Below are 15,049 nucleotides of genomic sequence, written 5' to 3' on the forward strand. Positions count from 1 at the left end.
TTCCAGATATGAAACTATGTACATATGTAAGTATTTCAGCTCGTGCAATTGTACACTTGCAAATCTCAGTGGTTTTCGTACGGCATCAAGAATATGCTGCAGCTAGTCGGCTCACTTGGCTGCTAAGTTACTAAAAGGAAGTTGCGCAATCTCAGTTGGCAATAAATTCTTTGGTTTTATGACACGACGTGCTGTCATGGCAAGTGACGCGAATTGTGGCGTTGGTTGTAGAATTTGGCGGCTATGGCGGACAGCAATTGGCATACCTCGATAGTCACGGCGCGTCACACGCTCAGGTAAGCTCCGATTGCGTTGCGCGTTGTGCGTACTTGTTGCATGTGGCAACAATGTGAACGGCAGATATCCATACACACATATGTGAATGGACCGCGCAGGGTACGGAATTAAGAAGTGTGAAAGGTGCATTGTTGGAACAAGAGCACTTGTGGGAACATAACTTAAGTATATGTGACAACATATGAAATATGGTACTTTAGAAATGCAATCGACATCAATGCTTAACTGTGAAGTAATACGTGATTAGCAAAAGGCTTGTTTTCAAAGATATTTATATTCAAAAAATATTTGGAAGAATTTCATGCTTCTGCTGAAATCTAATGATCGGAGACCCAGGATAGTCATTATATCATGGTGGAGTTTTAGCAAGTGATCTAGATTGTCGAAAGAAATATAAAAGTCTTACGATCCCTTGTTAACGGATTCAACTCAGTAGGTGCCAACGGGAGTATCTTATAATTGATGGTTAGGTTAGTTTAAAAAATCGTATATGAAGCTAACACACTTCCACCGGGAGGGAAGTGTGCCCAAACCTAGTAGCCTATTAAATTTTTAATTTTTATTTTTTGCTTTATTTAATTGTCTAAGCTTAGTATCAAGCCGAATTCATACACCGTGATAGTGGCAAAACCAGGGTACGAAAATAAACTGTACAAAACAATTCCCATTTGCTCATCGATCATCATATCATTTGTGGTTTTGTACAGTTTTGTAAATAGTCAGAAACAAATTGTAAGATTCACTGTCACTTTCCCCAACGAGAAACGTTTGCTTTTCGTTTGTGACAATTGTACCATAGGATACGTTTTATATGTATGCAAACATTTCAATTACGTGAAAAATAATTTTTTCTGTAAATTTTCATTTCCAATTCAATTAAAAAACATTTTTATTTTTTTTTTTCATTGCAGCCATTCGTTTTGTATTTGGTTATTGCATATATGTACATACATAAATATATTTTCCCTGCACGATTCATTTCGTTTTTTGTTTCGTCTGTAACTACTAAACTACTGTAGTGTACTATCGCCAAAGTGAACTCAGCCGTTTTGTTTCGTATTGTACCGAACTGTTGAAGTAATAAACGAAACAAAATAGTAACGTACAATATAGTTTATTTTCGTACACTGGGCAAAACTACACTAACAACAGAACACCTAAAATGCACAACAAACACATCATTTTGACAATCGGCACAATTCGTCTTGAAAGCAACTGATCGCCTTGCTTACAACATATGCATCTGTGAAGAAAAATTTGAAAAATATTTTTATTATTTCAGTTGCTTGAAAAAGTACTTTTTCTTGAAAAAGTACACTGCCGGATAAAAGTCTTGGGACAGCGAATTTTGCACAATATATGCACAAATTTCCATTTCAAATATTTTTTCCGCTAACTTTTTATAAAAATAGGGTTCACTCTACAACAAAAAAAAAAAACAAACAAATTATTTCTAAACTTTATGCAAATTTTCAACTTTTTAATCAGATTTTTCGAATTTGCTTTAGTATGCAGATTTGTAGCATAAAAAATTCCAAATCGGAGTTAGTTACAAATCGCATTGATTTTTGAGGATTTTTTTTTTTGTTGAAGGTGTTTTGAATTTTTTCCATATAAAGTATTTTCGATTTTTTTTGTATGGGAGAGACTAAGAGAAAAAAAATGCCAAAATGACGGTAATTCTACTACTTAGAACTTCTACTTTAGTACAATAAAATTGACTGGGCTACAAATCTGCATACTCAAAAAAAACTCTAAAAAATCTGATTAAAAAGTTGAAAATTTCCATGTTGCTGAGTTTTCGCGAATTTTGCACAAGGTTTAGTAAGGTAAGGTTTTTTTTTATTTTTTTTTTGTTGTAGAATGAAAAAAATATTGGTGGCAAAATATTACTATAAAAATTTTTGCATATATTGTAAAAAAGCAGCCACTACTTTTTGCCGGCAGTGTAAATAAATTTTGATAGAAGAAAATGTATTTTCCATTTTTTGAACGTCATTTCGTATGATTTTGTTTTCCCCTGATAACTGTATATGCATAAATAACAAGTGTCGGACTTTTTTTTAATTAAAAAAAGGAAGATGCATGGTTATATTATTAAAGGTTTTGTTAGTAGATCTTTCTCTAAAATTTGACACTCCCACCCATAGGGATGTTTTTTGGAAGCAGGAGGAAAAGAGTCTTCCCACTAAATCGCACTTTCTAAGAAGATAGCGAAATTTGAAAATCAATTTTAAAACTAAACCGAATATAATCCCTGATTTTTATTAAAAATAAATGTATAAATGTCTTTATTTATGTACCTAAGTTGTGTACGCCAGACCACGCTTAACTCAACTGTTTCAACTTTGAGCTGTTTTTTTTGCTTGGCAGTTTACAGTTGCTGGACATGAAAAAGTTATTCGTTTGTAGAAAAACTTATAAAGTTTTGATAAAAAAAAAAACAAATAAGAATATTTGGCGCTTACGTTTCATTAGCGATTATAGTTCGATCGCTACTACCACAGTCGCAATTGGCAATTCGTGCAGGACGAGCTTATGAGGAATGAAAAGGACATGCAGCTACCGAACGACTTAGATAAGAATGCGAACTAAATCGTTAAGTAATGTCAAAATACTCGCTGGTTTTCAATACCACTGCACCATTAACAAAATCGAACTGCCGTATTAATGCAATTTGCTTATACATATGTATGCTGCACGACTGCGCGAGCCTAAGGGGGCAGAGGATATCAGTGTGGACGAATATGTGTTCCAGCTAGAAATTGAGGAGCTATCGAATAAAGTGGAAGGTAGGACAGAGGCTCCAGGTCCATAAAAAGGTTTATACATGAATTTGATAATGACTGCAATATCACAAACATCGTCGCAGATGCGACAACTGTCTTCTCAAATATCATCGGAGTTGTCGTCGCAGGTGAATTCGCAGCTGGAAAAACAGGATACCCGTATAGCACAGGTGTTATCCCAATTCGAAGCACAGAAGACACAAGAAACGTCGCAACTGGAAACGCAGAATCTAAAAATTACGCAATAACAGGAGAATATGGGAGGCATTGAGACCGTAGTAGATGCAATGAAGGCTCGCCTCTGTGAACTACAACAAAATCGCCCGAATATTTTAACTGGCGCTTTCAAAATAAAAGCTCGATGGCACTGTATCTTTTCCAATATTTAAACTCCATTTCGAAACAAGAGCAACAAGAAACCATTGGGGTTCTGCAGACAAAGTCGCTGCATTGGTTGTCTCGCTTAAGGGTTTTGCAGCCGAAGTACTGCAGACAGTTCCAGAAATCGACCGGGGTAACTATGGCGCCCTAATGGCAGCAATAGAGAGGCGTTACGGCCGTGGCCGCAGGCAACAAATGTTTCAGATGGAACTGACGAATCGTTTCCTAGAAGATAATTAAGACACTGCAAGAGTACGCAACAGAGATCGAGCGTATAGCGCTTTTGGCATATGCGGGAACTGATGTAGTTGAGTGCGTAAAACATATTCACAAATATATCTATGGGCAACGATTTCAATTGAGAAGAGACCGCGCAGCATTTAGATGGCTGCTCCGGTTTAAGCAGACGGAAGGACAAGTTGCTCGGTGGACTGAAAAGCTGAAAAATTACGACCTCGAGATTGAACATAGTATGATGCACTACTCTTGACTACCCTGTGCTATAGAGTGTAAGCATTGTTCGAAAATCAGGAGATCAGAGGGAATAGTTGATATCAGATTAATGCAATTGCAGCCCGATAACGAGTGGGAGATCAATGCAATAGAAGAAGTCAATTGAACGATTCTGACTTGAGGAAGTGCAGTGGAATAGCCTTAAAATAATTGAGGGAGTTCTGCATCGCATATGGGAAAGCGATGACGGAAATCATGCTCGCAACTTGATCATAGTTCCAAAATCCAGAATTACATCCGTGTTGGAGGAATTCCACAATGGACCAAAGTGTGGTCACTTGCAGCTAAAAGCTCAGTTATTCTAGACTTAACTTAATTTAACTTACCGTAAGAAATCATCAATGATTACTCAACACATCAACTTAAGCCAAGAGCGGAAATATTTTGTTTTTGTATTTTCTTTTTCAGCTGTTGAACAGTTCGCCGCTTTGAAAGCCACATCAAAAAAAATCATGCAAACAAAAATTTTTGCTTTCATTTATTTTTAAGAAATACAAAAACGAGAGTCTGTTAAGCCTGATTCTCTCACCGCTCTCAATTTCCGTAAGACCGTAACTTAAAAACCTAAAATCTACAGGTTCTTAAATTTCTTACGGTAAGTTAAGTTTTAACTAACCGCCAACATAGTTTCTCATATAACAGGTTGGCCAAAATATTAAGTAAAGTTAAGTTACGGAAATTAAGTCTAGACTAACTGAGCTTTAAAGGTCCGAAAACCAGAAGCCGTCGATGATTACGGCAATACAACGTGGGTGCACCATTTAAGCGAGTGGCCAATGATGAGGCAGGTCCGTTTCAGATAAGTGACTCAGGCACCAAATATGTGCTCGTTGTTATGGACTTTGGTAAGTGGCCGGAAGTCTACGGTGTACCAAACCAGGAGGCCAAAACCATTGCTAAGGTTTTTGTGAAGAACTGGGTTGCTCGGTTTGGAGTCCCTACTGAGTTATATTCAGTCCGCTGTGTTCAGAGAGATGTGTTGCTTGTTGGGAATTTGAAAAACGCGGACAACACCCTTGCTCACGCAATCGGATAGAATAGTTGAAAGGTTCAACCGCACTCTGGAGGAACACTTGCGAAAGGTGTTGGGAAAGTGCCAACGAAATTGGGATAAACACATCCAAATGTTCCTCTTGGCCTATCGCTCAGCTGTACATTGAGCTACTGGCCAATCGCCGGCTAGGACAATTTTGGAAATGATTTAAAGCTGTCGTGTCATTTGGTATTCGGAAGAGGTGCTCCCCCACAATGGACGAAGGTAGTAATTGGAAAACGCTGCAGAATGACAAGGATAAGTTACACCATCATGTGAGGCAACATACCCAGCTAATGAGTGATAAGATGAAGGATCGATTTCTTTGTGCTATGAACTATGAGGGTTTTAAGGAAGATGACTTAGTACAGTATATTTTGCTTAGCTGCACATCCTTCTTTGCACGAAAAACTTGTGCACGTAACCGAAAAAGGCACTTAAGCGAATTTTCTTTACTACTTCAATGAGGAAGGTATCCGAATCTCTATGAAACCAAATATTGGCGGAGCACTTACCATGTAGAAATTACTGCAAGCGAAACTTTTACCGAATGTTATCTAATTATCTATATAAATTGATAGCCATTTTCGTTGTTCCGCGAGATGAGCAAAATAAATAAAAGGTTGTAAAATTAGGTAATTGTAAGACCAGTGCAGGTAAACGTAATACTTTCATTGATAATTGATACTAGTCGCATCTATCGGAGCAGTTTCCTTATAAATGTTAAAAATAATGCTTTTGATGCGCATTTTGGGGTAGGTATCTTAAATGTGCACTTAAGCATAGAGGCAGCAAAGCAAAATATACTGTACTTCTTTATAATCCGCAAAGGAAGAAAGGGATTTCTCCTATACTTCAATCATCTTGGGAAGGTCCATACAAGGTGATTAAAAGGCTAAATGACGTGGTGTATCGTATATAGTAATCTGAAACGGGAGAGGCGAAAGTCGAGCTAGTTTACCTAGGGAGATTGGCTTCGTTTGGTTCGAAGAAAATCCTGTCTAATCGACACAATCAGACTTAAGCGCGGGCAGGGTGACGAACATTGAAAAATCGCGATATAACTAGCTACTTGTAAAGTTATTGCACCTGGTACTTTTTGTACTTGTTGTTATTTTATTTGGTTAGTTTAATGTGCATAAATAATATTGAATTTTGAGAAACGAAAATTTTATGGGTGTCAGATTTTGAATAAAAAAGCTTACAAATACCGCGCCAGATAAAAATTCTTTCCTACGTCACAGGGATGCTTTTGACTGACATCGAAGTTAACTCTGTGATTTTGAATAGAAGGCGCCACATTGGCAACGATGTATGGAAGGAATTCAAACCAGCTGACTTTTAACCAATCAAAATGAACCATTTTGTTTGCGGCGACGTTTTCAATGTGCCGCCTCGCCATGTTATGTGCGTCCTGTCAGTCAAAAGCATCCCTGTGATGCAGAAAACAATTTCTATCTTTCGGGGCTTTAAGTCGGTTGGCGAACTAAGATTTAAAGAGACTTGAGAAGGCCGTTACAATACCTTTGTTGACTCATTTACAGGAACCATTGAACGCTTCAATTTACAACTACTTAGAAGACGCAATACGTTTCTCCACGAATGCCGACATATAATACCATTCGTCATTTAGGAAAATTTCGTCTCCTCGTAAACTCAACGATACTTACGTTAGTAATGTGGGAGCGCAGCTAATAAAACTAGAGCGTGACAGAATCGTACTTAAAAAGTCTTTCATTGTTGAATCATGAAAAAGATATAGCCATGAAATTTTTCCAACATGTTTTTTTTGTGACGGACAACGACACAGTCTAATACACCTGCATGTACATTCATATATAAGTATAAGGGTATGAACTTGAAAAAATGCGTACATAAATTTTACAGATGACTAACGAGGTATACAACTGAATTGAGGCAGAGTAATGAGATGTACGAGCATTTTGAAAGAGAAACAACTTTAAGTAAAACTGAAAATTCAAGCAAACAAAATATTGCGAAAGGTAAAAGACAGCAATGGTTTGTTCGTGGGGAGCACGCAAGCGAAAGCATGCGGATTCCCAACATACAAAAAGTGCGCGCCAGTCAAGAAGGGCAAGAAGAAGAAGCGCCAGACAATAATACCCCGAAAATCTTTGTTTAAGCATTCATCTGTGAATGCAGCACGTCGGAAGACTTATGTGAGAAACAGCAGTCCGCAATTCCCCAAAGACGCGATCATAATCCGCAGACAATGCCGCCATTGCTGCCTGCCGTTGCCAAGACTTTAGTGTGTGGCATGACTATGCAGGTCCTAACAGCGACTAAGCTACCAGCATGCAGTCGTCATGGCACAGCAGTTGCATTGTGAACTTGGCAGACAACAGGCGAAGACGCCAAATGGCATGCTGCAGCGGTGGGGCGGCAATGGCGCTGGAAGTACGTGTGGTATGCGGCAACAAATCAAAGGTTAGAGGCAACAAAGGAGTTTGGGAGACATGCAACAAGGAAAGAAACAGTGGACGCAGAGGATACAGCGAAAAACTTATTTCTGAGGAAAATTATGAGAAGCTGCTCCAACAGCACCAACAACTGCATAGCTGTGATGTGATTGCTGCAGGTACACGAGCGCCTACGCTTAAGTGAGTGCCGAGGAGTGAAGGTTGCGGCCAAATACGATTATTGCAAAACTGCTGCTGTTGTTGTTGTTGAATGCTTTCGACTTTTTGGCTGAAAGCTCTACCACCATTCGTATCATTAGAAATCTTTAAGAGCTGTGTTTGCGGTTAAAGATTTTATATACTTGGTCTTTTTGCAACTCCTTGGCAATTGCAGCTACTTGGCGCGTCGATTGGCAATCAATATATTTAACTGAATGAATTTGATGTACTTAATGTAGACGATAGATTGATGGGAGTCTAAAGTGCACTAGGCGATACGATGGAAATTTAGATGTTTATGTTTTTTGTTCATAGATTTATATACAATAAGTAAGCACATGTGTATATGCAGGCATGTATATTTTGCCACAAGTCGCTGCAGCGTTGTGTTTTTTTTTTGTCAAATAGAAGTAGTAAACTAACACAACTACTCGACTACTCTTATTAATTTAAGAGAAAAAAGAAACCAGATTTTGATGAAAATAATTAGAAATAGGTATGGGACTTTAGTTTAACATTAAAATTATATGTATGTACATTAAAGTGGACCAAAAATGTATGTAAAAAAATAAGGTCGCATTTTTAATGCCGCCGGCCCCTAGGATTATTCTATACCAAAAAAAATTATACTCCTATTTTTTTATTTTGAAATAAAAAAAAATTAGGGTGTGCTCAAAGCCCTCAAAGTTTTCAATGTATTTTATATGGGGAAAAAACAACTTTTCGTAGAAATAGTGTAGAATTCTTGAAAATCAATATTTTTCGATCGGAAAACTTTGCTTATCTTCAGGAGATTCCCGGTAATAATACCCAATTGTTCCTTTAACAATTTTTTCATGGTGACTATATTTTATGGGTCCTTGCAAATGCAATGGGGGACCAATAAAAAGTCTTTAATCATAAAAAATAGTTAAATAAACAATTGGATATCAATACTTGAAGTCTCCTGAAGAGAACCACAGTTTTACGAATGAAAAATATTGATTTTCAAGAGTTTTATGCCATTTTTACGAAAATTTGTTTTTTCCCCATATAAAATACATGGAAAAATTTGAGCGCTGTGAGCACTCCCTAAATATTTTTTGATTTCAAAATAAAAAATAGGGGTATATTTATTTTCGGTTCAGAACAATCCTAGGGGGTGGCGGCATTAAAATTCCGACTTTATTATTTTGAACCACTCTAATGTACATTCGCGCTTACAAGAGTTTTTCTATTTTAATTTTTTGAGTTTATACTGTCATTAGCCAATATATCGTCTGCTGATACTGCAAAACGGTCTATGTCTATTAGTACCTTTGACATTTAGCTGGTATCTTATTTGCACCGGAATGCATCTGCAAATCGTTACATCCTAATAAACGAATGGAAAAACTGTCTACCTTTGGCTAATGAAGATGAACGATTGCCAGGATCCATCAGATACAGATAACAGATTAATTAAGCACCAGAGGTAATAAGTGACATAGAACGTTTTACAGTATCACCGACGATATAATTTTTTAAACTTCTAATTGCACATTTGGAAGTTGTTGGGGTGAAAAACATTCCTTAGTTGAGAATATAAGCTCTACAATGCCACTTTTATTTCAGCGTATTGATTCCATTGTAAATATACATATACATTAGACCGGCGGTTTTCCGCCGGGATTACAAAATTTATTATATTTAAGACCACCAAAATATTCCTGAAAAATATTAGGTTTTACGTGAGCTGGACCGACTGGAAAATACCTCCAAAATAATAATAAAATAGTTTCATAAAGAATTTTTTGGTTAAAATCCCCTCAGAGGACAAAACAGTTTAAGCTTTAAAAATCTACATAAAAATGTTCAACAACTTTTTCAACGGAATTATAATAATGAGATTTTTGGTGCTGTTTTTTTAACTTTTTTCAAAGATTTGTTTAAGAAAAATTTGCATTAACTAGGCCAAAACCATACCGATATAGATTTGTGAGGTATCAGTGGAAAGGTATTTTCTCACCATTTTTATTTCTTTGTAAAAAACTACCAACACATCTTAATTCAACATGGATTGAGGCTCGTTCTTCTTGCCTTTCTCTTGTATGCTTTGATTGAGCTTATATGCAAAGAAATAAAAAGGGTGAGAAAATTCCTTTCCAATTATTCCTCATAAGTCTAAATCAGTGAAGTTTAGGCTCAGTTATTGACATTTTTTTAAACCAGTCTTTGAAAAAAGTTCAAAAACGACATAAAAAATTTCATTATTGCGATTCCGTTGAAAACTTTTTTTTTAAATATTTTTATGCAAATTTTTTAAGCTTAAACTGTTTTGTCATCTAAGGTGATTTTTTGCAAAAAAAAAACTGTTTTTATTTACAAAAAACTATTTTTTTTTAGGTATTTTCACATCGATTCAGCTCACGTTAATCTCAATATTTATTTTTCCAAAATATTTCGGAGAAAGTCCTAAAATAGAAAGATTTTGATGCAGTCTAATATACATACATGTGTGTGTAGTGAGAAAAATGTAAACTTTCTGTATTTTTAATAGTCGATTATTGATCTGGATTCTGATTTATTTTCCCAGTTTGTATTAGTAATACGTTGTTGCGGTTGCGGTATGTGAAGAGCAATGCATAAGAAGCAAAATCAAAAATATATATTTTTTTAACGTTTTTTTTTTGGGATTGTATTCTAGAACAATATTATTGGTGGTATTCATCAAACTATTGAAATTTCTAAAAAACGTTTAAATTTACGCTTTTACACAAGCAATATTTGTGATCGCACTTAAATTCCTTTGCAGAAATCGTGTCGGGTGAGCACATCAAAAGCCTCAAGGAGGTAAAAATTTTTTAGTGGTGCATATTTGTGTCCAAAAATTTAAAATAACGTTTAAAGTATTAGTCTGAGCTAAATAAAATGTTCGTGTATATGAAATACAATTTGAGTAGAAAAATTCTCGCTAAACATTTTAACCTATTATTGCCCTCTTGCCGTGGCAGGTGTCATGTTATTCTTCACAGTGTGGGGTGCATCATGCCAACATGAGGGAAGCCTAGTATTTATTGCATCCTTCTGCGACATTTCTTTACGCTTAAAGATGAAACGTAAAATCCAGGCATTACCGCACCATTTCTATTGCTTTCTTATATTGTAGCATTTGCATTAGGTTAATTTTCGTCTTTCATTTTGCTATATAGTAGAAAGTTTTGCACTTTCGCTTAGTCCTAGGGCAATAAACACGCAAGCCTGTGGAAGGGCTGAGGAAAACGGGCAACATTATTTCGAGAAAAGAAATCCCCATTAATTAATACCGAACAAATCGTTCGCAGTGGTCCGCGGCTTCGGCACGGACATTTCCTTTTTAACTTTTTAACAATTAAACTATTTAATTTTACTTTGATATCCACCGATTCGAAACGTTCCTGTTATTGGTGACCTGCGATCTCTCTGCATCTGCCAGTCACAGAGCAATAACAAGCAACAGTGGACTTTGTTGACACCATTATATAATTACTCACAAGTGTTGTCTTTCCAGAGATTTTTGCTTGAGATAGAGCTCTTTTATTTTCATTTTGACACTTTTCAATGTTGGTGATTTAAGTTGGCTTTGCTTCTGGTTTGTGCTCAATTTAATTTGTATAATTTCCTAAGGCGAATTCATAGAAGGTGGTGTGGCTAGAACAGCTGCTTTAATTCTCTGCGGTACACATATGTCAAAACTACTTATGAGCCAGTGCCAAAGTAATAGTGTTAGAATTTTCGTTCCCTCTTTCTCCTTGAGTGAAGAATAGCTGAAATTTGTCATTTGTGTACCGAAAGCGAAAATAAAACACAAATGTAGCTTTTGTTTTTGTATTACCGCTACCACCTTATATGAATTCACCTTGTAGTTTTCCAAAAAAAAAAATAAAATAAAATAAAAAACAGCTGAAAAAGGAATTAAAATTTTGAATTTGTTTTCTAATTAAATGTTTATGTTCGGTTTTTCGGATTGAAAATATCGACACATCTCGACAGCCCTATTCCAGAACTCTATTGAAGAACGCCTTATCTTAGAATTTGGTTGAAGAACAGCCAATCTCAGAATTCGGCTAAAAAAACTTCCTAAATGAGCACATTTTCAATGTATTTTCAGCTGAGATAGGACAGGATTTTTAATACATATTGATCAAAATTTTAAACTTTTTAATTTTTAAATTTAAGTATAATAAAGTGCAAGTTTGAAGTAGCTAGGATTTACCGTTCATTTTTGGAAAATAATTTGTTTGCGCATTTCCTCCATACAAAGTATGTTGGAAAATTTTTTTGTATGGAGAAAATGAGCAACACTTTCCACAAAAAAATTCCAAAAGTCAACGGTAAGTCCTAGCTACTTAAGATTTGCACCTCATTTTACTAAAATTGAAGGGGCCATAAAACTGCATACTCAGCCTGTTTCTAAGAAATCAAATTAAAAATCTCAAAGGTTTTGATTAACCTTTGTCGAATGTTGCTCATTTTTCTACAAGGTTTGAAATTTTGACTTACATGGTTTTTGTTAGATAACGTGCTACATTTTCACAAAAATTAAAAACATTAAATATTTGAACGGAAAATAGACAAAGAATGCTAAAATATCGCTTCGTTATTTATATATTCGCCACGTATCTACATACGTATTAAAAATTTTGTTTTGCTGTGCTAAACTTTAAATTTCGTAAGTTGTCTTAATAAAAATGAAGAGGAAACACAAAAAATTTGATTCGCTAAAAAGTGGTTGTGACAAGGATTTAAAAGACCCTTTGTAATAAGCACATTGACGATAGGGATTAATCAGCTTACAAACGGCCTCAGCTGATACCAAATCTGTTTAGTTCCGTGTTGATACCTAAAGTTACTACGCAAGCAAAATATTTACGAATGTAATTATTTAATAAGCCTATAGCATTTTTGGTAAAAATAAAAAGCTTGTCTACTTTGATATTAGTGTTACAATGATGATGAATAAAAAACCACTTTCTTTACATTTGCAATTAGAAATTTAGCCGATCAGTGGGAATAAAAATCAAAAATCTCGCCCACGATGCAGCTGTTCCTGAAATCACTTAAACAATTTATGAAGGCGCTGAGATTGGAGTTGTTGGCGGCGCTTGGCAAGGTCTTATGTCAATCACTGTCACCGCAACGAGCCTTCAACGGCAAACAATAAGCGACAGCAACAATAGCAGAACGACCAGCAACTGCAACAGCGGCAATGCGACTTCAAAAACACCCTGCAGGGAAAGCTACTACTTAGTTGTGTAGTAGACTCCTACTAGATTGCGTTTCAGCCCAAATATTTCACGTTCTATCATTTTTCGATGTTAGCGACTGGTGTTTTTAACATGGCGATGCCATACAAATACTAGTAGCATCATACCAGTTGATGGGATAGTCTGCCAATTTATCCCCAGTGAAAAGCATAACTGACGTGGTAATCCTAAGGCCAAGGTTCAATTCCTGGCACAGTAGAATTTATTTATTTATTTGTATTAATTTTTTTTATTTTTTTTTTACTTTTTATTAAGTTTTCTTACTGTAATTTTTAAAGTTAGTTAAAAAAAAATTCCAATTATTTTTTTTTTATGGCACAAGAATTTTTCTTTCGATATGACCATATGTTTTCTCTGCATTGGAATTAGATTTTTAAATTTGTTATTTATATTTAAATTTAAATAATTATATTGACTAACATTGATTTAATTTGAAATATCTTAACCACCTCCAAGCGGTCTCGAGTCAGCGATCTCAGAACCAGCACCGGTAGTCCTCACCTGACGCCACAGTCGATATTTGTAAGAAAAGGCATTAATTGAGTTTTATTTTTGGCTTTGGCAATTCATAGGCAGAAGTGGCCGAACGCTTAAATTCTTCAAAGCACATACTAGTTAATGAACTAGTACTTTTACCGACTGGTTTTGCTTTTCACTGCAGGGCAAGTACTGTTTCTAGCACTTGCACCGCTTTATGGAGCAAAGGTAAATATATTTGTATTTGTATTTTTCACCGCGCAACTGCACTTCCAACAGTGATTTATTATTATTTAAGCTGATTTCTGGTGTTTATATTGCTTTTTAGCTTGTTGGCTACTTGTTGCCAACAAATGAGCGTACTGACAACAACAATGGCTGAGGAACAGTAATTGTAACACAATGGTAGCGGCGATGCCACCAACAACGAGCGACATTTGCAGCACCTTAGCGACCGTTCGCGCGGCGCTATATAAAGATTGCAATGCTACGATTTTCAGCAGATGCCACTTAAACCACCAACAAAAAAAAGTAAATACCGTTTAGATGTTGTTAAAAATGCATGAAAAATCAGTTTGTGGATTTTTTACCATCAGCAGCCATAACAAAAAACCTGAAAATTGTATCTATGCAAAGACAATAGCCCAACAAGCCAAACAAACCGAAAAACAGCAGCAACGAGAATAACCAACATTGCAGATGAAGGAAAACACCAGCGGAAGACGTTGGGGGAGGGAATGGGCAGTCGACAGCAGTTATTGTGGCAAGAAACACAATAACAAGTGTAACAAATGCTTCGGCGCCTAAGAAGTTGGTGTTGTTGTTATTGATGCAATTGTTGCCACAACCAACCGCTGTGCACGTCAGTTACTCAAGAGAGTACCTACCACTATGTAGAAATAAGGTGAGCGACAAGGTTGCTGCCGCTTTTTCTTGTTGAGTGGGAGGTGCGGCCATGCACAAAATTTTTATTTTGCTTTATTTTTAATACTCACTTCTCCTCCTTTTTCACAGTTCGCCTGTTTATTCATATTAAACAATAAGAAAATAAATTACACAAAACAGACGTGCTCCTAATTTATGAACACGAGACCACGCGAAATGCAACAAACTATGCGAGTGAGTATCTATGTGCATACAGAAGGTGAGTGATTTGCAGCACAGCGCACTGGGAAGTAGGGAGAGGGTCCCACGAGGCTAAGTATGCGCAGAAGAGCTTATTGCTGTTGCGATTGCCGTTGCTGTTCAAAGCCACTTCAGCCGATGCCAATGAAGACGACAATAGGTAAAGGTGATGAAGGCAGCATCTGAAGGAAAATCAAAAGCACGCGAGCATCTCGAAAATAAAATTTCGTAGAAAAAGAAAAACCAAAAAAAAAAAAAAAATCATGAACGCATACCATTACAACAATAGAGCGATTTAAGTTGTTATAGAAGTGTAGAAGCTGGGCCAAGAAAAAAATAGCATTTTATTAAAGTGAAAGTCAGTTCACATAAGTTCAGGATGGATGACTTCATGGTTGACTTCCAACGCAAACTCAAGAGCCTCATTCGAACACTGGCTCAAACCAAAAGGTATAATAAAAATAGCAGCTATCCAACACTTTTGCTAACACTAATAACAATAATAATGCTAAAATTGGTGGCAACTAAAAC

General features: G+C 36.2%; 2 protein-coding genes across 2 annotated transcripts in view; one reads left to right on the top strand and one right to left on the bottom strand.

Moving 5' to 3' along the window:
* Nucleotides 1-15,049, bottom strand: part of LOC118745933 — a gene marked incomplete in the record, with an annotated part of 417,943 nt that overhangs the window by 359,840 nt on the left and 43,054 nt on the right.
* The window catches only part of LOC118746469, a 68,922-nt gene continuing 68,770 nt past the window's right edge, over nt 14,898-15,049 (top strand). The window contains exon 1 of the mRNA XM_036480318.1: nt 14,898-14,968. Within this exon, the coding sequence (XP_036336211.1) occupies nt 14,898-14,968 (71 nt within the window). The remainder of the gene's footprint in view (nt 14,969-15,049) is intronic.

Source organism: Rhagoletis pomonella, unplaced genomic scaffold (assembly GCF_013731165.1).
Source record: "Rhagoletis pomonella isolate Grant_MI unplaced genomic scaffold, Rhpom_1.0 Rhpom_scaffold_00010, whole genome shotgun sequence".
Classification (NCBI taxonomy): domain Eukaryota; kingdom Metazoa; phylum Arthropoda; class Insecta; order Diptera; family Tephritidae; genus Rhagoletis; species Rhagoletis pomonella.